Source organism: Pseudophryne corroboree, chromosome 8, assembly GCF_028390025.1.
Source record: "Pseudophryne corroboree isolate aPseCor3 chromosome 8, aPseCor3.hap2, whole genome shotgun sequence".
Taxonomy (NCBI): domain Eukaryota; kingdom Metazoa; phylum Chordata; class Amphibia; order Anura; family Myobatrachidae; genus Pseudophryne; species Pseudophryne corroboree.
In genome coordinates this window covers 401502318-401528919 of record NC_086451.1, presented here as the reverse complement: position 1 = coordinate 401528919, position 26602 = coordinate 401502318, and the positions used below count along the sequence as shown (strand labels likewise).

The 26602-nt window shown below is 46.3% G+C and overlaps 1 protein-coding gene and 1 long non-coding RNA gene across 3 annotated transcripts in view; one reads left to right on the top strand and one right to left on the bottom strand.

Moving 5' to 3' along the window:
- Nucleotides 1-26602, bottom strand: part of LOC134949298 (cytochrome P450 2G1-like) — a 241137-nt gene that overhangs the window by 101508 nt on the left and 113027 nt on the right. For both annotated transcript variants that reach the window (XM_063937794.1, XM_063937795.1), the window contains exons 4-5: nt 15963-16123; nt 4365-4541 (exon numbers count right to left, since the gene is read on the bottom strand). In XM_063937794.1, coding sequence (XP_063793864.1) covers nt 4365-4541; nt 15963-16123 — 338 coding nt within the window. The remainder of the gene's footprint in view (nt 1-4364; nt 4542-15962; nt 16124-26602) is intronic.
- On the top strand, nt 10720-22565 carry LOC134949299 (uncharacterized). Its single transcript, XR_010183136.1, has 3 exons — nt 10720-11346; nt 15666-15792; nt 22341-22565. It is a non-coding gene; the product is annotated as an uncharacterized LOC134949299 (long non-coding RNA).

Sequence of the window (26602 nt, the reverse complement as noted above, 5' to 3'; positions counted from 1 at the left end):
TTTCTTTCTTCCCACTCACTGCTTGACCCTTTCCAGTCTGGTTTCCATCCTCAGCACTCCACTGAAACTGCCCTCACAAAAGTCTGCAATGACCTCTTTGCTGCTGAATCCAGGGGCCACTACTCTCTGCTTATTCTCCTTGACCTCTCTGCTGCTTTTGACACTGTAGACCACCCTCTCCTCCTGCAAATCCTTTACTCCCTTGGTTTGCGTGATACTGCTCTCTCCTGGCTGTCCTTCTACCTTTCTGACTGTTCCTTCTCTGTCTCCTGTCATGACTCCACCTCCCCCCACTTCCTCTACCAGTAGGTGTCCCCCAAGGTTCTGTTCCTGGGCCTCTCCTTTTCTTGCTCTACACATCCTCAGTAGGTGAGCTCATTAGCTCTTTTGACTTAAAATATCATCTCTACGCTGATGATACTCAAATCTACCTTTCCTCCCCTGACCTCTACCCTGCTCTCTTCACTCTTATCTCTTATCTCCAACTGTATCTCTGCTATCTCTTCTTGGATCGCCCAGCACTTTCTTAAACTTAACATGTCTAAGACTGAGCTGAACATCTTCCCTCCCTCCTGCATAACCTCACCCCCCACAATTTCATTATCCATTGATGGCACAACTATCTCCTCTAGCCCCCAATTGCAATGTCTTGGAGTAATCCTTGACTCCTCCCTCTCCTTGAAACCACAAATTCATTACCTCTCAAAAACCTGCCATTTCCATCTCAAAAACATCTCCAGGATCAGACCCTTTCTCACCCAGGATGCTACTAAGACCCTCATCCACTCAATGGTCATCTCCAGATTGGACTACTGCAATCTACTCCTATCTGGCCTCCCTCAAAAATGCCTCTCTCCACTTCAATCTATCCTCAATGTTGCTGCCCGTCTAATTTTCCTCACTAAACGTACTACATCTACATCTCCTCTCTTCCAGGACCCTCACTGGCTACCCTTCCCATTCAGAATCCAATTCAAGCTTCTCACACTCACCTACAAAGCCCTCACCCATTCTTCTCTCTCTTACATCTCTGTCCTTATCTCTCTTTACATTCCCACCCATCCTCTTCACTCTGCTAATGCACGCCGTCTCTCCTGCCAACTGATTACCTCCTCCCACTCCTACCTACAAGATTTTGCACATGCTGCTCCCTATCTCCGGAATGCTCTACCTCTTCCCATCCGACTCTCCACAAAACTTCAAACGGGCTCTCAAAACCCACTTCTTCACCAAACCCAGCCAACTCTCCTCCAAACCCTCTTGTCTATGCTCACTGTCTACCCCGTCTGTGTCACTCTGGTCTGTTAGCCCCTCACCTTTTAGATTGTAAGCTCGCAAGAGCTGGGACTTCTTTCCTCATGTGCCTTTCCTTTTCTTACTTAAACTATCTTATACTCCATACTCCCTTTGATGGTACCTAACCCCGGGTTTTCTATACCTGTCCTATATTGTCTTGCACTGTAAGTGCTGTTTTCTTGTTTGCTCATTTGATTATGTACTGTGTAATGGGCACTGCGGATCCCTTGTGGTGCCATATAAAAAAAAATAATAATAATAATAATAATAATAACAACAATAATACATACTCCCTCTTGCCTAATCCGGCCCTGGTTACTGCATTACACTATCACATCCAAGATTTCTTATGTACTGCCCCTCCTACACACACACACTGGTATGAGCCCCCCGTGAAGGGGTGTACACCAGTTAAATGGGATATGGACACTGCTCATGGGGGGGCATGCTGCCAGTAAAGGGGGAGTGTACTCACGGCACCCCCCCCCCCCATCTTTTTTGAAAAGAGACACTTCGGGCAGGGGGTGTAACCCAGAAAGAGGGAAGCTGTGCATGGCCCTATTGGCTCTATGTGTGTGACCGAACCTGCCCACCAGACCATATGCCAGAAGCGCCAGATGGGCAGTTTCGGCTCTCAGTCCCCATTCACTCTCTCCCCCTTCTCCTTAGATTATAAGACCCTTGGAGCAGGGTTTTCCTCCATCCTGTTCTCGCAGTTCACTTTTCTTGCACATCACCTACAGCCTACACCTACTCAGCGGCAATATACCACCAATATTCCCTCACTCATAGCCGTTCATCTTTTGCAGCTGTTTTTAAAATGCCAGCCAAGCTGCCGCTATTGTATATAGCCTCTAACCTATAGTACACAGAAGCTGACCTAGCAGCAGTGCAGCTGGTGCATTGGGACACACAGCTGTCAGCATTATAATGAGTCAGACTGATGCTGTTTGTAGTATATGTGGGTCACTAATGTTGTCTACAGTATACAAGGGTCCTTCATGCTGTTTACAGTCTACAGGTGCTACAGATGATCTCTATAGTTAAGAGGGGTTATGGATTTTCTATGTAGTGTACAGGGGTCACAGATGCTGTCTGCAGTGTATGGGGGTCACTGATGCTCTCTGCAGTGTACAAAGGACACTGATGCTTTCTGCAGTGTACAAGAGTCACTTATGCTGTCTGCAGTATATGAAGGTCACTGATGCTCTCTGCAGTGTGCAGAGGTCACTGATGCTCCTTGCAGTTTGGGCATCACTAAAGCTCTGTGCAGTGTGTGGGGGTCACTGATACTCTTCGCAGTGTACGGGGATCATGGATACTGTCTGCAGTGTAGGGGGGGTCACTGATACTCTTTGCAATGTACAGGGGTCACGGATACTGTCTGCAGTGTATGGAGGTCACTGATGCTCTCTGCAGTGTACAGAGGTCAATGATGCTCCTTGCAGTGTTTGTGCATCACTAAAGCTTTCTGCAGTGTATGGGGGTCACTGGTACTCTTCGCAGTGTACAGGGATCATGGATACTGTCTGCAGTGTATGGGGGTCACTGGTACTCTTCGCAGTGTACGGGGATCACGGATACTGTCTGCAGTGTAGGGGGGTCACTGATGCTCTCTGCAGTGTATGAGGGTCACTGATGCTCTCTGCAGTGTAGAGGGGTCACGGATACTGTTTGCAATGTACGGGGGTCACGATTGCTGTCTGCAGTGTAATCTGCATGGATGCTCTCGGCAGTGTAATATGGTCATGGATGCTTTCTGTAGTGTATGGGGTCAATGATGCTCTCTGCAGTGTACAGGGTTCATGGAAGTTCTTTGTAGTGTACAGATGTTACTGATACTGTCTGTAGTATACCGGTGTCACTGATACTGTCTGTAGTATACAGGAGTCACTGTTACTGTCTGTAGTACTGTATCTGGGGGTTCACCAATGCTGTCTAGTTTATGAAGGTGAAGTTTAACCCCTTTTTGGGGTGCATGCCTTAGGAGTGCAAAAAGTTCCTGTTTTAGGGTTGGGGGCTCAAATAATACTGTCGCACCTGGGCCCACCAGTCACAAGTTCCGCCATTGAATCTATGCCAAATACTCCCTTGTACTCCCCCCTGTTTTGTGTACTGAGAACTGTGGTTTTGTTACCTATTTACTATTATGTTCTGGTTACTGTACTGTTCTGTCTTATTTTCTGCCATATGTACAGCACTGCGGACCATTTGTGGCTCCCTACATATAAATTGAAATATTCACAACACTTAATTTGAAGCAATTTTTATGTTTGAGGGTTTTTTTTGCATGCACTCACCATGTGTGTTATTTATACTGTAGGTAAATGTATTATAACGGCAACACTTCCTGATTCGCCTCATTACCGAGGCGAATCAGGAAGGGACATCACCAAGCTGTATTAACATCTTGTTTGCCGAAGCGGGGGAGCAAAAGCTCCCCCTCTAGCGATATATTTTCTTCTGTTCACTTTTGGGGATTTGTGTAATACACCAGTGTGTCAGCTACAGATGTTAATAGGAATGTAATTCAATGGTCGACAATGACAATGTCAACATACACAAAGCTAAACCTTATAATGTTGACAGTGTAAATATGTTGACAGGAAATGTCAACATTGTCAGTATGTTGACATTAGGGATATGCTGTGGACAGGATGGTTAGGGTTAAGTTGTGGGGAGAGGTTAGGTTTGGGTGCTAGAAGGAGGGTTAGGGATTCGTGTTAGGCTACAGGAGGAGATCGGGGTTAGGATGCAATGGGGAGAGTTTAGGGTCAGGCAATAGAGAGAGGGTTAAAGAATTAGGGATATTGGGGAAATACCCAAACACTGGAGGAATGGAGGTCTGACCCAAAAGTGACAGTCACATGACCAGGACAGTCACATGGCTGCCGTTGGAGCTGCTGCAGCCATTGGTAGCAGGTAAGTCACTGCTAGGCCACCAGGGAGAATATGTCAATATTTTAAGGTCTTTATAAAACAGATTCATTTACAGTTCGATTTTCTTCATAAAATTACCCCATAAAATCTGTATTGAAGGCATGCTCCAAGACACATCCACCGTTTACCTTTTCGACTTGAATGAGGAAAACATCAACATAATCCCTTGGGTTATCAGGATCCAAAGTCCTCTGATTAATTTGTACTCTGGTTTCTACAAACTGGCTGAACCTCTTCAGTAGATTATTTATTTGCTGGTGACGACCAGGAATAATTCTCATCAGGCCAGGAAACATATCATACATCTGAAGATGGAATGGAAAAGAATCATACAGATAGATGGAGGAAAGAACTGTATCTGTCTATTAAGAATATTGAACAATCTTACCAAGTAATACTTTTGTTTTTTAAACTGTGGAATAATTTATCCTAGATAAAAAGAAATAATAAGAATTTACTTACCGATAATTCTATTTCTCATAGTCCGTAGTGGATGCTGGGGACTCCGAAAGGACCATGGGGAATAGCGGCTCCGCAGGAGACTGGGCACAAAAGTAAAAGCTTTAAGACTACCTGGTGTGCACTGGCTCCTCCCCCCATGACCCTCCTCCAAGCCTCAGTTAGGATACTGTGCCCGGACGAGCGTACACAATAAGGAAGGATTTTGAATCCCGGGTAAGACTCATACCAGCCACACCAATCACACCGTACAACTTGTGATCTGAACCCAGTTAACAGCATGATAACAGAGGAGCCTCTGAAAAGATGGCTCACAACAATAATAACCCGATTTTTTGTAACAATAACTATGTACAAGTATTGCAGACAATCCGCACTTGGGATGGGCGCCCAGCATCCACTACGGACTATGAGAAATAGAATTATCGGTAAGTAAATTCTTATTTTCTCTGACGTCCTAGTGGATGCTGGGGACTCCGAAAGGACCATGGGGATTATACCAAAGCTCCCAAACGGGCGGGAGAGTGCGGATGACTCTGCAGCACCGAATGAGAGAACTCCAGGTCCTCCTCAGCCAGGGTATCAAATTTGTAGAATTTAGCAAACGTGTTTGCCCCTGACCAAGTAGCTGCTCGGCAAAGTTGTAAAGCCGAGACCCCTCGGGCAGCCGCCCAAGATGAGCCCACTTTCCGTGTGGAATGGGCTTTTACAGATTTTGGCTGTGGCAGGCCTGCCACAGAATGTGCAAGCTGAATTGTACTACAAATCGAACGAGCAATAGTCTGCTTAGAAGCAGGAGCACCCAGCTTGTTGGGTGCATACAGGATAAACAGCGAGTCAGATTTTCTGACTCCAGCCGTCCTGGAAACATATATTTTCAGGGCCCTGACTACGTCCAGCAACTTGGAATCCTCCAAGTCCCTAGTAGCCGCAGGCACCACAATAGGCTGGTTTAAGTGAAATGCTGAAACCACCTTAGGGAGAAATTGAGGACGAGTCCTCAATTCTGCCCTGTCCGTATGAAAAATTAGGTAAGGGCTTTTATAGGATAAAGCTGCCAATTCTGAGACACGCCTGGCTGAGGCCAGGGCTAACAGCATTACCACTTTCCATGTGAGATATTTTAAGTCCACAGTGGTGAGTGGTTCAAACCAATGTGATTTTAGGAACCCCAAAACTACATTGAGATCCCAAGGTGCCACAAAATGAGGCTGTATATGCAGTACCCCCTTGACAAACGTCTGAACTTCAGGAACTGAAGCTAGTTCTTTTTGGAAGAATATTGACAGGGCCGAAATTTGAACCTTAATGGACCCTAATTTTAGGCCCATAGACAGTCCTGTTTGCAGGAAATGCAGGAAACGACCCAGTTGAAATTCCTCTGTAGGGGCCTTCCTGGCCTCACACCACGCAACATATTTACGCCAAATACGGTGATAATATTGCACAGTTACATCCTTCCTGGCTTTGATCAGGGTAGGGATGACTTCATCCGGAATGCCTTTTTCCTTCAGGATCCGGCGTTCAACCGCCATGCCGTCAAACGCAGCCGCGGTAAGTCTTGGAACAGACATGGTCCCTGCAGGAGCAGGTCCTTTCTTAGAGGTAGAGGCCACGGGTCTTCCGTGAGCATCTCTTGAAGTTCCGGGTACCAAGTCCTTCTTGGCCAATCCGAAGCCACGAGTATAGTCCTTACTCCTCTCCTTCTTATGATTCTCAGTACCTTGGGTATGAGAGGCAGAGGAGGGAACACATACACTGACTGGTACACCCACGGTGTTACCAGAGCGTCCACAGCTATTGCCTGAGGGTCCCTTGACCTGGCGCAATATCTGTCCAGTTTTTTGTTGAGGTGGGACGCCATCATGTCCACCTTTGGTTTTTCCCAACGGTTCACAATCATGTGGAAGACTTCTGGGTGAAGTCCCCACTCCCCCGGGTGGAGATCGTGTCTGCTGAGGAAGTCTGCTTCCCAGTTGTCCACTCCCGGAATGAACACTGCTGACAGTGCTATCACATGATTTTCCGCCCAGCGAAGAATCCTTGCAACTTCCGTCATTGCCCTCCTGCTTCTTGTGCCGCCCTGTCTGTTTACGTGGGCGACTGCCGTGATGTTGTCCGACTGGATCAGCACCGGCTGACCCTGAAGCAGAGGCCTTGCCTGACTTAGGGCATTGTAAATGGCCCTTAGTTCCAGGATATTTATGTGAAGTGACGTTTCCATGCTTGACCACAAGCCCTGGAAATTTTTTCCCTGTGTGACTGCTCCCCAGCCTCTCAGGCTGGCATCCGTGGTCACCAGGACCCAGTCCTGAATGCCGAATCTGCGGCCCTCTAGAAGATGAGCACTCTGCAACCACCACAGGAGAGACACCCTTGTCCTTGGAGACAGGGTTATCCGCTGATGCATTTGAAGATGCGATCCGGACCATTTGTCCAGCAGATCCCACTGAAAAGTTCTTGCGTGGAATCTGCCGAATGGAATCGCTTCGTAAAAAGCCACCATTTTTCCCAGGACCCTTGTGCATTGATGCACTGACACTTGGCCTGGTTTTAGGAGGTTCCTGACTAGGTCGGATAACTCCCTGGCTTTCTCCTCCGGGAGAAACACCTTTTTCTGTACTGTGTCCAGAATCATCCCTAGGAACAGCAGACGTGTCGTCGGAATCAGCTGCGATTTTGGAATATTTAGAATCCATCCGTGCTGTCGTAGTACTACTTGAGATAGTGCTACTCCGATCTCTAACTGTTCTCTGGACCTTGCCCTTATCAGGAGATCGTCCAAGTAAGGGATAATTAAGACGCCTTTTCTTCGAAGAAGAATCATCATTTCGGCCATTACCTTGGTAAAGACCCGGGGTGCCATGGACAATCCAAACGGCAGCGTCTGAAACTGATAGTGACAGTTCTGTACCACAAACCTGAGGTACCCTTGGTGAGAAGGGCAAATTGGGACATGTAGGTAAGCATCCTTGATGTCCAGAGACACCATATAGTCCCCTTCTTCCAGGTTCGCTATCACTGCTCTGAGTGATTCCATCTTGAATTTGAACCTTTGTATGTAAGTGTTCAAGGATTTCAGATTTAAAATAGGTCTCACCGAGCCGTCCGGCTTCGGTACCACAAACAGCGTGGAATAATACCCCTTTCCCTGTTGTAGGAGGGGTACCTTGATTATCACCTGCTGGGAATACAGCTTGTGAATGGCTTCCAATACCGCCTCCCTGTCGGGGGGAGACGTTGGTAAAGCAGACTTCAGGAACCGGCGAGGGGGAGACGTCTCGAATTCCAATTTGTACCCCTGAGATACTACCTGCAGGATCCAGGGGTCCACTTGCGAGTGAGCCCACTGCACGCTGAAATTCTTGAGACGGGCCCCCACCGTGCCTGAGTCCGCTTGTAAGGCCCCAGCGTCATGCTGAGGACTTGGCAGAAGCGGGGGAGGGCTTCTGTTCCTGGGAAGAGGCTGTCTGCTGCAGTCTTTTTCCCCTTCCTCTGCCCCGGGGCAGATACGAGTGGCCTTTTGCCCGCTTGCCCTTATGGGGACGAAAGGACTGAGCCTGAAAAGACGGTGTCTTTTTCTGCTGAGAGGTGACCTGGGGTAAAAAGGTGGATTTCCCAGCCGTTGCCGTGGCCACCAGGTCCGATAGACCGACCCCAAATAACTCCTCCCCTTTATACGGCAATACTTCCATATGCCGTTTGGAATCCGCATCACCTGACCACTGTCGCGTCCATAACCCTCTTCTGGCAGAAATGGACAGCGCACTTACTCTTGATGCCAGAGTGCAAATATCCCTCTGTGCATCTCTCATATATAGAAATGCATCCTTTAAATGCTCTATAGTCAATAATATATTGTCCCTGTCCAGGGTATCAATATTTTCAGTCAGGGAATCCGACCAAGACACCCCAGCACTGCACATCCAGGCTGAGGCGATTGCTGGTCGCAGTATAATACCAGTATGTGTGTATATACTTTTTAGGATATTTTCCAGCTTCCTATCAGCTGGTTCCTTGAGGGCGGCCGTATCAGGAGACGGTAACGCCACTTGTTTTGATAAGCGTGTGAGCGCCTTATCCACCCTAGGGGGTGTTTCCCAACGCGCCCTAACCTCTGGCGGGAAAGGGTATAATGCCAATAATTTTTTAGAAATTAGAAGTTTTTTATCGGGGGAAACCCACGCTTCATCACACACCTCATTTAATTCATCTGATTCAGGAAAAACTACGGGTAGTTTTTTCACACCCCACATAATACCCTTTTTTGTGGTACTTGTAGTATCAGAAACGTTCAAAACCTCCTTCATTGCCGTGATCATGTAACGTGTGGCCCTACTGGAAAATACGTTTGTTTCCTCACCGTCGACACTGGAGTCAGTGTCCGTGTCTGGGTCTGTGTCGACCACCTGAGGTAACGGGCGCTTTTGAGCCCCTGACGGTGTTTGAGACGCCTGTACAGGTATTAACTGATTTGCCGGCTGTCTCATGTCGTCAACAGTCTTTTGTAAAGTGCTGACACTATCACGTAATTCCTTCCATAAGACCATCCAGTCAGGTGTCGACTCCCTAGGGGGTGACATCACTAATACAGGCAATTGCTCCGCCTCCATATTATTTTCCTCCTCATACATGTCGACACAACGTACCGACACACAGCACACACACAGGGAATGCTCTGATAGAGGACAGGACCCCACTAGCCCTTTGGGGAGACAGAGGGAGAGTTTGCCAGCACACACCAGAGCGCTATATATATACAGGGATAACCTTATATAAGTGTTTTTCCCTTATATAGCTGCTGTAAAGATTTATCTGCCAATTTAGTGCCCCCCCTCTCTTGTTTTACCCTGTTTCTGTAGTGCAGGACTGCAGGGGAGAGTCAGGGAGCTTCCCTCCAACAGAGCTGTGAGGAAAAATGGCGCCAGTGTGCTGAGGAGATAGGCTCCGCCCCCTTCTCGGCGGCCGTTCTCCCGCTTTTTTATGGAAAAACAGGCATGAGTTAAATGCATCCATATAGCCCAGGAGCTATATGTGATGCATTTTTTGCCCCCTAAGGTGTTTATATTGCGTCTCAGGGCGCCCCCACCCAGCGCCCTGCACCCTCAGTGACCGGAGTGTGAAGTGTGCTGAGAGCAATGGCGCACAGCTGCGGTGCTGTGCGCTACCTTATTGAAGACAGGACGTCTTCTGCCGCCGATTTTTCCGGACCTCTTCTGCTCTTCTGGCTCTGTAAGGGGGACGGCGGCGCGGCTCTGGGACCCATCCATGGCTGGGCCTGTGATCGTACCTCTGGAGCTAATGTCCAGTAGCCTAAGAAGCCCAATCCACTCTGCACGCAGGTGAGTTCGCTTCTTCTCCCCTTAGTCCCTCGATGCAGTGAGCCTGTTGCCAGCAGGTCTCACTGAAAATAAAAAACCTAAAACTAAACTTTTTTCTAAGCAGCTCAGGAGAGCCACCTAGACTGCACCCTTCTCGTTCGGGCACAAAAATCTAACTGAGGCTTGGAGGAGGGTCATGGGGGGAGGAGCCAGTGCACACCAGGTAGTCTTAAAGCTTTTACTTTTGTGCCCAGTCTCCTGCGGAGCCGCTATTCCCCATGGTCCTTTCGGAGTCCCCAGCATCCACTAGGACGTCAGAGAAAATATGTTCATGCAGTATTGTGCTGTTGTGGAGAATACTGCTTAGTAGCAATGGGCCTGATTTGCATTTGTAGTCAAACCCGTGATCTACATACAAATTCATTGTTTGTGGGTCTGTGCATGCCCTGCGTGAGTGCTCGCCTGTGCCCCACTGAGCTATTATATGATTGACATGCTGCAGCATATTGGGAGGGTGGAGCTGGGGTGGCGACTGAGACTGTTCTACAAAATTGGGACATGATATCCCTATTTTGTAGGGGTGCTCATACTATGGTCTGCGTTGCTGGATGCAGGCTTCCTGGACTCAACAGGGAGGTAAGATTTAGCTTAAGCAGACTTGCCATGGTCTCCAACCAGGATGACCGATCCCCTTGATGAACACATTAGTGATCCAATGCTTATTTTTGCTAGGGCTGTGCGAGTGGAGCAGACATACAGAGCACACGTCTAATTGGGAATGCAGGGCATTAATACTTCAGTGAGCCTAAAAATGTCTTAAACTACCCAAAGAATATGTTGCTGTATTAAGCATTGATTCTTAGACTTTCTAAGAATGAAACGATAACAAACTGGTTAAAACAGTGAAATTTGTTGAAGTCCTAACACCATGACACCTGTTGCCCATCATGCATTGCAACAGTGGGAAGCCTTAACACTGTGGTATTAAACTACCATTACCTGTCAGATATAAATAGACAGTATCCCACATAAATCACCATACCAGTAGTGGCTTACTGTACTCTCTCCTGCAGAGAGCAGAGTCACATAAAGGTCTGGTACTGATTTATATGCAAACGTCTACGCAGCTGCTATATTTCAGGCTATGGACTTGCTAAGCATCACAGGTGAAGTAGCTGAAATGAATAGAGACATGCACTGGACCATGGTTACCTGTATTCTGCACTGCCTTAACCTACACGGCACCAGTATTTGAAGTGTCCTCCAGCCGCGTCCTCTGACTCTGTATGGGGCAGCACTGGGAGAGGATTTGTGCAACACCCAGTAGCAGGTACTGTACAGCAGCTTATACTTATGTACATTTAATTTCTTAGTTTTTATTTTTAATAAATTTGCAAAAATCTCAAAAAAAGTCTTTCACACTGTCATTATGGGGTATTGTGTGTAGAATTTTGAGGGAAAAATTAATTTATTCCACTTTGGAATAAAGCTGTAACCTAACAAAATGTGGAAAAAGTGAAGCACTGTGAATACTTTCTGGATGCACTGCATATAGCCCAGGGAGGGTTAATAATCAACGTGAACTGTGCTGTACTATTCAGCAACTTTTTGGGCAACAAGAGTTAATTTAAGATGTTCTATTTAGTGCTGCGGTTAAATTGTTGCATTTTCCACATTCAGTGGACATAAGTGCTATAGCGTAAAAGATATTTTTTTTTTTGCTAATTTATCAGCAACATTGTCCTAATAAAACACTTTGTTCTCTGTGGTATAGTTACGATCAGATGTTACCAATACCCAAGATACTGTAGCTGCTTTGTTGTCTGATTGTGTCCAGTGTTGGAGGTTGTTTCTCTTTGATTCTTCTCTTTTCTTGGACTCTCATTGGTGATTCAGTTATCCTTATCACTTGCGGCAGTTCCTCAACTGGTGGGTGTATCACTATCTAACGCCAAAAGCAGATCTATTCTATCTAACTGTTATGAACCACAAGCAGTGGTTCATTCTGGTTTGCATTCTGTTCATTAATTTCATGTATTATAGTTCTGTTGCATGCCAGGATTTCCAGTGTATTTGTTTAGAAGACTCTTGTTGGCCGCCGGTGGTGAGTCGGTGTAATTGCAGCCTGTTTCTATGTGTTTAGCCTCACCTGTCTGATAGTTGATCATTATGTGGTGAGGTCTGTACTGCAATCTGGCTCTTGTCTGTGTTATAGGCCCTACACACTTGGCGATGGGGGTAATTCTGCGTTGATCGCAGCAGCAAGAAAGTTAGCAATTGGGCAAAACTATGTGAACTGCAGGTGTGGCAGATATAACATTTGCAGAGAGAGCTAGATTTGGGTGGGTTATTTTATTTCTGTGCAGGGTCAATACTGGCTGCTTTATTTTTACACTGCAAATTAGATTGCAGATTGAACACACCACACCCAAATCTAACTCTCTCTGCAAATGTTATATCTGCCCCCCCTGCAGTGCACATGGTTTTGCCCAATTGCTAAAAAATTTCCTGCTGCGATCAACTTGGAATTACCCCCGATATTCTGAAAGATATGAACGATCTCGTTCATAAATGAACGAGAACTCGTTCATATCTTTCAGTGTGGAGACTCCAGCGATGAACGATGCGCGGCCCCGCGCTCGTTCATCGCTGATCTCCCGTCGGCTGTGCATGCAGGCCAATATGGACGATCTCGTCCATATTTGCCTGCACTTCAATGCAGCCGGGTGACGGGGGGAGTGAAGAAACTTCACTCCCCCCGTCACTGCCCCCCCGGCGCCGGGTTGCTCGTCGGCCGTATCGGCCGTCGGGCACCTCGGCGGCGCATCGCCGAGTGTGTAGGGCCCCTAAGAATCACCTGCAGGTGTTTGTGCGGGTGTGGTTCATCAAATCGACAGTGTCTAGGTCGACAATGTATAGGTCGACAGTCACTAGGTCGACATGGATGGAAGGTCGACAGGGTTTCTAGGTCGACATGTGCTAGGTCGACAGGTCTAAAGGTCGACATGAGGATTTTTTTTTGTGTCGTTTTCTTCGTAGAGTGACCGGGATCCCAAATTAGTGCACCACGTCCCCTCGCATGGCTCGCTTCGCTCGCCATGCTTCGGGCATGGTGCCTTCGCTCTGCTACCGCTTCGCTCGGCACACTTTACCGTTCCAATCGTAGTCCACGTGAATCGTTAAGTATGAAAAAATTCAAAAAAAGAAAAAAAATGTGAAAAACTCATGTCGACCTTTAGACCTGTCGACCTAGCACATGTCGACCTAGAAACCCTGTCGACCTTCCATCCATGTCGACCTAGTGACTGTCGACCTATAGTGGTCGACCTAAACATTGTCGACCTAGACACTGTCGATCTTCAGACCGGATCCCGTTTGTGCAATTACCTTGTGCCTGGCTTCCAGCCATCCTGATTGGGGCGTGTTACCTTATTACCTAGCTACCTCTGCAGTTCTGAGCTGGTGATAGACGTTTGTTGTTATACCTGGATGTTCCTGATTAGTGTCCTGGCCCTGTCTGATATTGGAATCCTGTGTACTCGGTCATATCAGAGTCTGGAGCTTCTTGTGAGCTGCTTCCTGCCCTGGAGCATTCCTGTCCTGAAACCTAGTGATTCTGTCAACCTTTGATCCTGTATTCCTGAGTCCTGGTGTCCGGAAGCCTGTTGTTGGAATCCTTCCAGCTTTCCATTCCTGTGAGCCTGTGTCTGCGGCCTCGGGGTTCCTGTTCTCCTGCCTTTATTAGCTCCAGTGTTGTGAGTAGCGGCTTTGCCGCATCTTACGGCCTTGGCCATATCTGTCCGTTATTTTCCTTTGGTATTTTCTGCAGAGGGTTCTGCGTATGCTGTCATCGCTGGTACACAACAGTATTGTGTCGGCGTGTGGTCAGCATTTCCTTTGTTGTAGTTCGTCTTGGCGGCTGAGCCGCACATACTTTTGTTTGAGTTCTGTAGTTGCCCTAACTCGGGTTTCTGTTTAGTTAGAGGTTCCTCTTGTTTAACCTCATTTCAGTTTATGCCTTGTCTCCAACTAAGACCAGGGGGCATCAGAGTTGGGCAGACATAATCCGCCCTTCAGACGCGGCTGCCGTGGGCCCAAGCAAACATAGTCTTGCAGGCGTAGACTAACCACGCAGGTGGAACAACGGAGTCAGGGTTCTGTAGGGGTTGCTGCTGAACTCCGTTCCCACTCCAGCATTACGTTCCTGTACTTGGGGCTCATCCGCCCAGTTTCAGGAGTACCAAGAACAGTGATCGTAACACTAATTCTATCAGTTCATGAACTGTCATCAATGATTCAGGAGATAAATCTATGGATACGTAGAATAACCTACTACCATACCGCAGTGCATATGCCCAATCCTGTTTGATCTTGGAAGCTCTATAGTGCAGGGCCAGACCAGTACCTGGTGGGTGACCCCCAGGGAAGACCTTGTATAGTAGGTCTGGATTGGTTAATAACCACTCTCGTCTAATGTTGACAGTAGATTCAACACTTTATCTTCACCATCACTATCCTTTGGGGCACATATTGCAGAAAATAGTGATATTCTCAATTTGGTGCTTGGGCTTTACTCACAAGTATTCCTGGTATGATGAACTGATACTTTTGAATGTTTAGGTGGTGAGGCCCATCCGATTATAAGTGCATAATAGGTCGATTAATTGTACAGTGTTACTACTATGGTGCATGATTCCTAGTTAAATTCAGGACTCTTATCTTTGGACTCTCCCACTCCTGCCACATATTACCCAATTACGGAGTGATAAGTGGCAATTATTTAGAGGGCAGTAAGGTCTCTTATTACGGTAACACCAATGTGTTTGCTTACTGTAGGAAATCTTTGTTTATCTCAAAATATCTTCCAACCCGACCTCTCCGCTCTTCGCAAGGACGTTCAGGATGCTGGCTGTCGGTATTTTGATGCCGGCATCCTGTTCGATGGTGGTATATTAATGCCGGGATAGTGTCCTCCATCAGGATCCCGGTGTCAGTATATCAACCACCAGTAAGAAGAGTGCTTCCCAATTTATCCACGTCAATACAAACAGTCTTTTTTTTATCACTGATATTAGTATATACTATAGTGTTTACTGTGGTATTTATTTTTTGTCCTTTTTCTTATTCTTTTGCTATAATATTTTGATATGCTCTCATGGGTTCAATCCAATTAACCACAAATGGAGAGTTGCCATCACAGCGACACTGATTCACAAATGACATCACAATTCACCCCCCTCGCTCCCAATTTTATCCAAGACTCACAAATTTTTGTATGCAGCGATATGAGGTTGCGAACAAAAATCCCAGAGTCCAGTGGTGCTTTAAATTGTGATTAATTGAATTGACCCCTTCATGTAATTTTGGTTCACTCTTCCGGGGGTAGTAAGTTAAATATTTTTTTATGCTAAGTATTGAATTTTGTTATTTCTTTAATATATAGTTCTGGATGCTTTCTAATTTATTTTTTATTATTATATTTGGTTTAAATTGTTATTACTGATTGAAACCAAGTTCTATAATATATCTTTTTTTTCTGTGTATTTTTTCAAAATTGGCACATCTCATTTGCTGGTAGCTGGTCCTATATATAATTTTCTGCATAGATATTCCTGAACAACTGAGCACCTTTTACACTCTTTAACACAGATCTAATCCTGGGATTGAAGAGGCAAGTCTACCACAGTGGTCAAAGATGAGGTAGCTACCTTGGCTTGGAAATGCTGCGGTATCCTACCCTACGGACGGTCACATTCCATTAACACCTCTGTTTTTTGTGAGTCAGTGCTGTTCATACATGCTCAATGGAAATCTGTGCTCCGTATCCAAGCTGTGGGCCAGGAAAGTCATATAAGCATCACCAGGCTCCTTCCCAAATTTTGCTGGCAATGCCTGTTCTGCCATTGGTTTAGTCCATATCTTATGTTAAAATAATGTAATTCTTACCTGTCCCCAGGCTGAGCTGGTAATAACTAATGTGTCATGTATACAAGATAAAACAGTATCTATGTCATCGTCCTCATATTTATGATGATTTCCGAACATGATGGAGAAAATGATATTGCAAACAGCTCTGCTGAAACAGTGCCGAGGGTCAAAGACTGATTCTGGAAGGAATGAAAAAAAAAATAATAGAAAGTTTTAATCATTAAACCAGAGTGCCTTATTTCCAGTTACTGTGAGGATAAAATAAGAATTTACTCACCGGTAATTCTATTTCTCGTAGTCCGTAGTGGATGCTGGGAACTCCGTAAGGACCATGGGGAATAGCGGCTCCGCAGGAGACTGGGCACAACTAAAGAAAGCTTTAGGACTACCTGGTGTGCACTGGCTCCTCCCACTATGACCCTCCTCCAGACCTCAGTTAGGATACTGTGCCCGGAAGAGCTGACACAATAAGGAAGGATTTTGAATCCCGGGTAAGACTCATACCAGCCACACCAATCACACCGTATAACTCGTGATATTATACCCAGTTAACAGTATGAACAACAAACTGAGCCTCACGAACAGATGGCTCAACAATAACCCTTTAGTTAGGCAATAACTATATACAAGTATTGCAGACAATCCGCACGTGGGATGGGCGCCCAGCATCCACTACGGACTACGAGAAATAGAATTACCGGTGAGTAAAATCTTATTTTCTCTGACGTCCTAGTGGATGCTGGGAACTCCGTAAGGACCATGGGGATTATACCAAAGCTCCCAAACGGGCGGGAGAGTGCGGATGACTCTGCAGCACCGAATGAGCAAACTCAAGGTCCTCCTCAGCCAGGGTATCAAACTTGCAGACTTTTTCAAAATTGTTTGAACCTGACCAAGTAACAGCTCGGCAAAGTTGTAAAGCCGAGACCCCTCGGGCAGCCGCCCAAGAAGAGCCCGCTTTCCTCGTGGAATGGGCTTTTACAGATTTAGGGTGCGGCAGTCCAGCCGCAGAATGTGCAAGTTGAATCGTGCTACAGATCCAGCGAGCAATAGTCTGCTTAGAAGCAGGAGCACCCAGCTTGTTGGGTGCATATAGGATAAATAGCGAGTCAGTTTTCCTGACTCCAGCCATCCTGGAAACATCTATTTTCAGGGCCCTGACTACGTCCAGTAACTTGGAGTCCTCCAAGTCCCACGTAGCCGCAGGCACCACAATAGGTTGGTTCACATGAAAAACTGATACCACCTTAGGAAGCAATTGGGAACGAGTCCTCAATTCCGCCCTATCCATATGAAAATCAGATAAGGGCTTTTGCATGACAAAACCGCCAATTCTGATACACGCCTGGCCGACGCCAAGGCCAATCACATGACCACTTTCCACGTGAGGTATTTTAGCTCTACGGATTTAAGTTGCTCAACCCAATGCGACTTCAGGAAATCCAACACCACGTTGAGATCCCACGGTGCCACTAGAGGCACAAACGGGGGCTGAATATGCAGCACTCCCTTAACAAAAGTCTGAACTTCAGGCAGTGAAGCCAGTTCTTTTTGGAAGAAAATGTACAGAGCCGAAATCTGGACCTTAACGTAACCCAATTTTAGGCCCGTAGTCACTCCTGACTGTAGGAAGTGAAGAAATCGACCCAATTGAAATTCCTCCGTTGGGGCCTTCCTGGCCTCACACCAAGCAACATATTTTTGCCATATGCGGTGATAATCTTTTGCGATCACATCTTTCCTAGCCTTAATTTTTTCAGCGTAGGAATGACCTCCTCCGGAATGCCTTTTTCCTTTAGGATCCGGTGTTCAACCGCCATGCCGTCAAACACAGCCATGGTAAGTCTTGGAACAGGCAGGACCCTGCTGCAGCAGGTCCTGTCTGAGCGGCAGAAGCCATGGGTCCTCTGAGATCATTTCTTGAAGTTCTGGGTACCAAACTCTTCTTGGCCAATCCCGAACCACGAGTATAGTTCTTACTCCTCTCCTTCATAGTATTCTCAATACCTTGGGTATGAGAGGCAAAGGAAGGAACACATACACCGACTGGTACACCCACGGTGTTACCAGAGCGTCCACAGCTATCGCCTGAGGGTCCCTTGACCTGGCGCAATATCTTTTTAGCTTTTTGTTGAGGCGTGACGCCATCACGTCACCTGTGGCCTTTTCCAACGGTGTACAATCATTTTGAATACTTCTGGATGAAGTACCCACTCTCCCGGGTGGAGGTCGTGCCTGCTGAGAAAGTCTGCTTCCCAGTTGTCCACTCCGGGAATGAACACTGCTGACAGTGCTAACACATGATTTTCCGCCCATCGGAAAATCCTTGTGGCTTCTGCCATCACCATCCTGCTTCTTGTGCCGCCCTGCTGGTTTACATGGGCGACCGCCGTGATGTTGTCTGACTGGATCAGCACCGGCTGGTGTTGAAGCAGGGGTCTAGCCTGACTTAGGGCATTGTGAATGGCCCTTAGTCCCAAAATATTTATGTGTAGGGAAGTCTCCTGACTTGACCATAGTCCTTGGAAGTTTCTTCCATGTGTGACTGCCCCCCAGCCTCGAAGGCTGGCATCTGTGGTCACCAGGACCCAGTCCTGTATGCCGAATCTGCGGCCCTCTAGAAGATGAGCACTCTGCAGCCACCACAACAGCGACACCCTGGCACTTGGAGACAGGGTTATCAGCCGATGCATCTGAAGATGCGACCCGGACCTCTTGTCCAACAGATCCCATTGCATGGAACCTACCGAATGGAATTTCTTCGTAAGAAGCTACCATCCTTCCCAGGACTCGCGTGCATTGATGCACCGACCCTGTATTTGTATAAGGAGGTCTCTGACTAGAGATGACAACTCCTTGGCCTTCTCCTCCGGGGGAGAAACCCTTTTTCCTGTTCTGTGTCCAGAACCATACCCAGGAACAGTAGACGCATCGTAGGAACCAGCTGCGACTTTGGACTATTCAGAATCCAGCCGTGCTGTTGTAGCACTTCCCGAGATAGTGCTACTCCGACGAACAACTGCTCCCTGGACCTCGCCTTTATAAGGAGATCGTCCAAGTACGGAATAATTATAACTCCCTTTTTTCGAAGGAGTATCATCATTTCGGCCATTACCTTGGTAAATACCCTCGGTGCCGGGGACAGACCAACGGCAACGTCTGGAATTGGTAATGACAGTCCTGTACCACAATTTTGAGGTACTCCTGGTGAGGAGGGTAAATGGGGACATGCAGGTAAGCATCCTTGATGTCCAGTGATACCATGTAATCCCCTTCGTCCAGGCTTGCAATAACCGCCCTGAGCGATTCAATTTTGAACTTGAACCTTCGTATATAAGTGTTCAAGGATCTCAATTTTAGAATGGGTCTCACCGAACCGTCTGGTTTCGGTACCACAACATTGTGGTATAGTAACCCCGGCCTTGTTGAAGGAGGGGTACCGTGATTATCACCTGCTGGAAGTACAGCTTGTGAATTGCCGCCAGTACTACCTCTCCTCGAGGGCAGTAGGTAAGACTGATTTGAGGTAACGGCGAGGGGGAGTCGCCCCGAAACTCCAGCTTGTATCCCTGTGATACTACTTGCAGAACCCAGGGAACCACCTGTGAGCGAGCCCACTGGTCGCTGAAGTTCCCGAGATGCGCCCCCACCGCACCTGGCTCCACCTGTGGAGCCCCAGCGTCATGCGGTGGACTCAGAGGAAGCGGGGGAAGATTTTTGATCCTGGGAACTGGCTGTCTGGTGCAGCTTTTTCCCTCTTCCCTTATCTCTGTGCAGAAAGGAAGCGCCTTTGACCCGCTCGCTTTTCTGAAGCCGAAAGGACTGTACCTGATAATACGGTGCTTTCTTAGGCTGTGAGGAACCTGAGGTAAAATATTTTCTTCCTAGCTGTTGCTGTGGATACGAGGTCCCAGAGACGATCCCCAAACAATTCCTCACCCTCATAAGGCAGAATCTCCATGTGCCTTTTAAAGTCAGCATCACCTGTCCACTGCCGGGTCCCTAATACCCTCCTGGCAGAATGGACATTGCATTAACTTTGAATGCCAGCCGGCAAATATCCCTCTGTGCATCCCTCATATATAAGACAACGTCTTTAATATGCTCTATAGTTAGCAAAATAGTATCCCTGTCTAGGGTATCAATATTATCTAACAGGGTATCAGACCACGCTGCAGCAGCACTATCCATGCTGAGGCAATTGCAGGTCCCAGTATAGTACCTGAGTGTGTATATACAGACTTCAGGATAGCCTCCTGCTTTTTATCAGCAGGTTCCTTCAAAGTGGCCGTATCCTAAGACGGCAGTGCCACCTTTTTTGACAAACGTGTGAGCGCCTTATCCACCCTAGGGGATATCTCCAAACGTGACCTATCCTCTGGCGGGAAAGGGTACGCCATCGGTAACTTTTTAGAAATTACCAGTTTCTTATCGGGGGAACCCACGCTTCATTCACTCATCTGATGGGGGAACAAAACACTGGCTGCTTTTTCTCCCCAAACATAAAACCCCCTTTTTTTTTTCTTTTTTTTTTTGTGGTACTTGGGTTAATGTCAGAAATGTGTAACACATTTTTCATTGCCGAGTGCAACGGATGTTCCTAGTGGATTGTGTATATGTCTCAACCTCGTCGACACAGGAGTCAGACTCCGTGTCGACATCTGTATCTGCCATCTGAGGTAGCGGGCGTTTTTGAGCCCCTGATGGCCTTTGAGACGCCTGGGCAGGCTGTCCCATAGCTGTTACGTCATCCAGCCCTTTACATAAGGAGTTGACACTGTCGGTTAATACCTTCCACTTATCCATCCACTCTGGTGTCGGCCCCACAGGGGGCGACATCACATTTATCGGCATCTGCTCCGCCTCCACGTAACCTTCCTCCTCAAACATGTCGACACAGCCGTACCGACACACCGCACACACACAGGGAATGCTCTGACTGAGGACAGGATCCCACAAAGTCCTTTGGGGAGACAGAGAGAGAGTATGCCAGCACACACCAGAGCGCTATATAATGCAGGGATTAACACTATAACTGAGTGATTTTTCCCCCAATAGCTGCTTGTATACACAATATTGCGCCTAAATTTAGTGCCCCCCTCTCTTTTTAACCCTTTGAGCCTGAAAACTACAGGGGAGAGCCTGGGGAGCTGTCTTCCAGCTGCACTGTGAAGAAAAAATGGCGCCAGTGTGCTGAGGGAGATAGCCCCGCCCCTTTTTCGGCTGACTTTTCTCCCGCTTTTTTTATGGATTCTGGCAGGGGTATTTATCACATATATAGCCTCTGGGACTATATATTGTGATTTTTTGCCAGCCAAGGTATTCATATTGCTGCTCAGGGCGCCCCCCCCCCAGCGCCCTGCACCCATCAGTGACCGGAGTGTGAGGTGTGCATGAGGAGCAATGGCGCACAGCTGCAGTGCTGTGCGCTACCTTGTTAAAGACCGAAGTCTTCTGCCGCCGATTTCCAGGACCATCTTCATGCTTCTGGCTCTGTAAGGGGGACGGCGGCGCGGCTCCGGGACCGAACGATCGAGGTCGGGTCCTGTGTTCGATCCCTCTGGAGCTAATGGTGTCCAGTAGCCTAAGAAGCCCAAACTATCTCCAGTCAGGTAGGTTCGCTTCTTCTCCCCTTAGTCCCTCGTAGCAGTGAGTCTGTTGCCAGCAGATCTCACTGAAAATAAAAAACCTAAAATATACTTTATTTTCTTGGAGCTCAGGAGAGCCCCTAGTGTGCATCCAGCTCAGCCGGGCACAAGATTCTAACTGAGGTCTGGAGGAGGGTCATAGTGGGAGGAGCCAGTGCACACCAGGTAGTCCTAAAGCTTTCTTTAGTTGTGCCCAGTCTCCTGCAGAGCCGCTATTCCCCATGGTCCTTACGGAGTTCCCAGCATCCACTAGGACGTCAGAGAAACATTAATTCTGCAATTTAGTTTAATGATAGAATTATTAGTAGAGTAAAAATATTCCTAAATGTAGAAAAGAAAGCTATTAAACTTAAAGATATCTGCTTCTTATACTAACCCTGAAGAATGATAATGGTAAATAAAAGTTACAACCTGCTGATATTTTATTCTATCTATCTATCTATCTATCTATCTATCTATCTATCTATCTATCTATCTATCTATCTATCTATCTCTTTATGTGTCTGTCTATCTATCTATCTATCTATCTATCTATCTATCTATCTATCTATCTATCTATCTATCTATCTATCTATCTATCTATCTATCTATCTATCCAAAATTGCATTGCTGCAGCCCAACAATAAGGCTGGTCTCCTGGTCAACGTTTAAATGTTAACACATTTTCGTCAGGACAAAGAACAATTACTGTAGTAACTCACAAGCTTTAAAAGTGTTCCCCTCACCATTTTTGCCCTATTTCCCGCAGGTCCCGCCGGCGGGAGCGCCTCCAGTAACATCACCAGAGTGCATCCATCACCATGGTAACATTTTGGAGCTTCAATAGTGATCAACAAAGTTGTTACAAAAAGACAAAAAACTGCTGTCTGTATGGAATAGATTCCTAATCACAGCATTGTATAGTTTTTTTATATTAAAGGTTATCATTAATACTACAGATAACACTCTAAAATAAACTGTTTTAAACATATGAGCTGACCGCGTCACGAAAATGCATATCTGTGTCCATATCACCACTGCCATGCAACAGCACCATCTAGTGTCATACTGATACAACTACTTTCAAAAAATAAAGTAAAAATAAAGACAGAGACAGGCTCATAACTATAGCTGTTGTATAACAATAATGAAGCTGACATTAAAAGTGCACAGTACAATCCATCACAGAGGCATGTTGTAGCTAAACACATGCAGATAATGAATATTATAGAAAGCAATGTAAGCCTAGGGATTCATTTAGACCTTTGGGGGCCAGCAGAGCCGGCCCTAACCAATATGATGCCCTAGGCAAGATTTTGGCTGGTGCCCCCTAGCACCGCCGCTAATTCTGCAAGAGATGCCTGGCATGAGTCAGCTGGCAGCTCTGCTAATGTCGGGCGCCTTTTGTTTATGAAAATGCATCTTATTTGCTTTACTATGTGGCTAGGATGCAAAAGCAGCTTCTGCTGATTAAAATGATATGCAGCATGCCTATATACTGTGTGAAAATGCGGCTGTATCTGTGTACGAAATGCTACATTACAGTGATTTCCAGGAATACACACAGAATATAGGCATGCCGCATATCATTTTAATCAGCAGAAGCTGCTGGTGCCCCTAAGCATACCAAATGCCCTAGGCAATTGCCTAGTTTGCCTATGCCTAAGGCCGGCTCTGGGGGCCAGGGAGTCTAAACTGTAAATCCAACTTGCCTCCCTTTGAAGCAAAATTCTGCTCCGGTCCCCACCCCGAGCCATCATAGGTCATGATCATCATGATCTATAATCTTATGCCGCATGGCAGTAAGTGAATGGCCCATTTTGACAAAGTGTCTTGCCACAGGCTGGCCACTAGTTCCAGCAATTATTGCTGCCCCAATGGCCAACCTGTGGAGTGCCATCCTCTCCTTGAATTGCCTTTCCATCTTCCTGACATATATTTTGTCACATGGGCAGTAAAAACAGTATACAACAAATTTAGTCTAACATGTTAATCTTTGTCGTATTTTGAAAAGACTTCCAGAGAGAAGATGGCGTATGGTGTCACCTGTCAGCATATAGCTGCAAGTTACACAGCCTGTACACTTTCCACAGACCTTTTTAGGTGTGGGGAGAAAAATGCCAGGATGATTTGTGCCAAATTCGCTAATATAAGGGCGGACCACAAAGTCGCATATGTTTTTACCTCGTTAAAAGCAAGGCATAATGCTATTGTATTTTAATGTTCCCAATTCTTTGTCAGTGGCAACTATATGCCAGTTGTCCCTTATTGTTCTGCATATAAAGTTGCTCCTGACATTGAATCTGGTGGGCCATGCAAATTTGTTTGTCAATGTTTTACTACATTTAGGTTTTAAAGTGTCAGATCTAGGCACCCTCAATGCCTTGGACCTGGCAAGCTCCAGATTTTGTGGGTCATAACCCCTTTGAATAATTTTTTATTCAACATTAATTCCATCTGTCAAGTAACTTCCTGTTCCTCACTACATATCCTGCGCAAACTGAAAAATTGAGAGTAAGGCAGACTAAGCACCACGGCCCATGGATGGAAGCTAGAAGGCATAAGCAGGGTGTTTCTGTCTGTGCTTTTTACAAATAAAGTTGTTTCCAACTTACCCTATTTAACTAGTATTGTGACATCCAAAAAGTCGATTTTGGTATGGCTGAATTTATATGTTAGTTTTACTGGGCTACTACCAGTATTGTGGTTTTTTAAGATAGCACACAGATCCTTCTCTGAACCTAGCCACATCAATAAGATATCATCTTTATAGCAGGTATAATAAAACACCTGCTCATCAATACTGGCATCCTGTAAAAATAATTTGTTATCAACTATGAACATGTAGGCATTGGCGTATGATGGGGCCACATTGGACCCCATCGCACAGCCAGATGCCTGCAAATACATGCATCTATCATAGAGAAAATAATTACGAGTGGGGACAAGCTCTAAGAGTTGACAAAAGAAATCGACATTGGGACCAGTGTACAGTTTTGTGCAAATAACACTGCTGTCCAGCAGTGTGAAACTGAGGGCACCGGAGTTAACATACCATAAGACACATGCAGGGGTGAGTGCCGGAATATAGCCTGATACATTACTTCCCTCTATCTATGCAACAGATTGAAGACTAGTCTCAAGGCACAACTGCAAGCTTTGATTATTTTCATAATGCTCTTTCTTTTATCGTTTTGTTGCTGTTTTATCTCCATAAAGCAAGATTGAACTTTGCAAGTTATAGTTATACAGGAGATGAGCTCTGTTTTAGGATTGTGTATTGAATTTGCGAACTTGCTTATCATTATACTGGCTCATGATACTGTATACACAGTTTAAGCAGATTATTACTTATGTATTTGCATGGATGTGAATAAGCATTGCCATATGCTATATTTATCAACACACGGACATATTCAGGTACTCCCCAGATGATACATGTGCATGACATAAGGTTCTTTTGGCTCCTGGTAAACATATAAATTGTGGTCTCTGCTGGCACTTAGTACATCTAAATTTTTTTCCGTTTGTGACATCTATATTGTATGGACTATAACACTTCACACAGCAAATACTCTGACTGTATTGGCAATATGGCGGTTGGTGGAGGAACAGAGGATGCTACTACACGTATTGTATTGGATATTGGGGACACTTTCAGCTATACTGACTCAGAGGCTGAGGCTATTTTATTTAAAGATAAAATCTTTGCTCAGTATGACAATATCCCCATTGCTGATAGATTCAAGGACTGGATCACATTAAAGGAAAAATAGGTGGATTTCTACCTCCATGGCGCCACTCTATCAGAATACTATGCTGACAAGAAAATACCCACAGGGTTTATGGTAAAGAATATCCCCACAATAGGGCGCCACAATGTTCAGTTCTGCAAAAGATGGGTGGCCATCCTGAACAAATGTTCCCTGTATTTACTTCTATTAGATATTATACGGTCACTTTGTTGGCCTTGGCTTCAGGCAGACGTGTGTCGGAATTGGGGGCTTTATCTTGTTAAAGCCCTTATCTGATCTTCCATGAAGACAGGGCAGAACTTAGGACTCATCTACAGTTCCTGCCTAAGGTTGTATCGGCTTTCCATATCAACCAACCTATTGTGGTGCCAGTGGCTACTGACTTCTTGATTGCTTCAAAGGCTTTGGATGTTGTCAGGGCTTTGAAGATCTATGTGAAGATGACAGCTCATCATAGAAAAACTGACTCTCTCTTTGTCCTCTACGATCCCAAGGAAATTTGGTGTCCTGCTTCTAAGCAGTCGATTTCACGCTGGATCAGGTTCACTATCCAGCATGCGTATTCTATGGCAGGATTGCCGTGTCCGTAATCGGTTAAGGCCCACTCTACTCGTAAAGTGGGTTCTTCCTGGGTGGCTGCCCATGGTGTCTTGGCTTTACAGCTTTGCTGTTACTTGGTCTGGTTCGAACACGTTTGCTAAGTTTTACCAGTTCGATACTTTGGCCTCTGTTGACCTCAAGTTTGGTCAAGCAGTGTTGTAGGAGCCTCCGCGCTCTCCCTCCCGTACTGGGAGCTTTGGTACATCCCCATGGTACTAATATGGACCCCAGCATCCTCTAGGACGTAAGAGAAAATAGGAATTTAATTACCTATCGGTAAATCCTTTTCTCGTAGTCCGTAGAGGATGCTGGGCGCCCGCCCAGCGCTTTGTTTTCCTGCATTGGTTTTATAGTTCAGTACTGCCTGGTGCCTAGGTAAGTTCTGCGTTGTTTGCTGTTTCAGTACTGTTTCAGCGGTTGCTGAGTTTTCCGGCATGTTAGCCGGATTTGTATGTTGTGTGAGCTGTTATGAATCTCGCCACTATCTGTGCAATTCCTTCTCTCAAAGTATTTCGTCTCCTCCGGGCACATTTTCTAAACTGAGTCTGGTAGGAGGGTCATAGAGGGAGGAGCCAGCCCACACTATTAAACTCTTAAAGTGCCAATGGCTCCTGGTGGACCCGTCTATACCCCATGGTACTAATTTGGACCCCAGCATCCTCTACGGACTACGAGA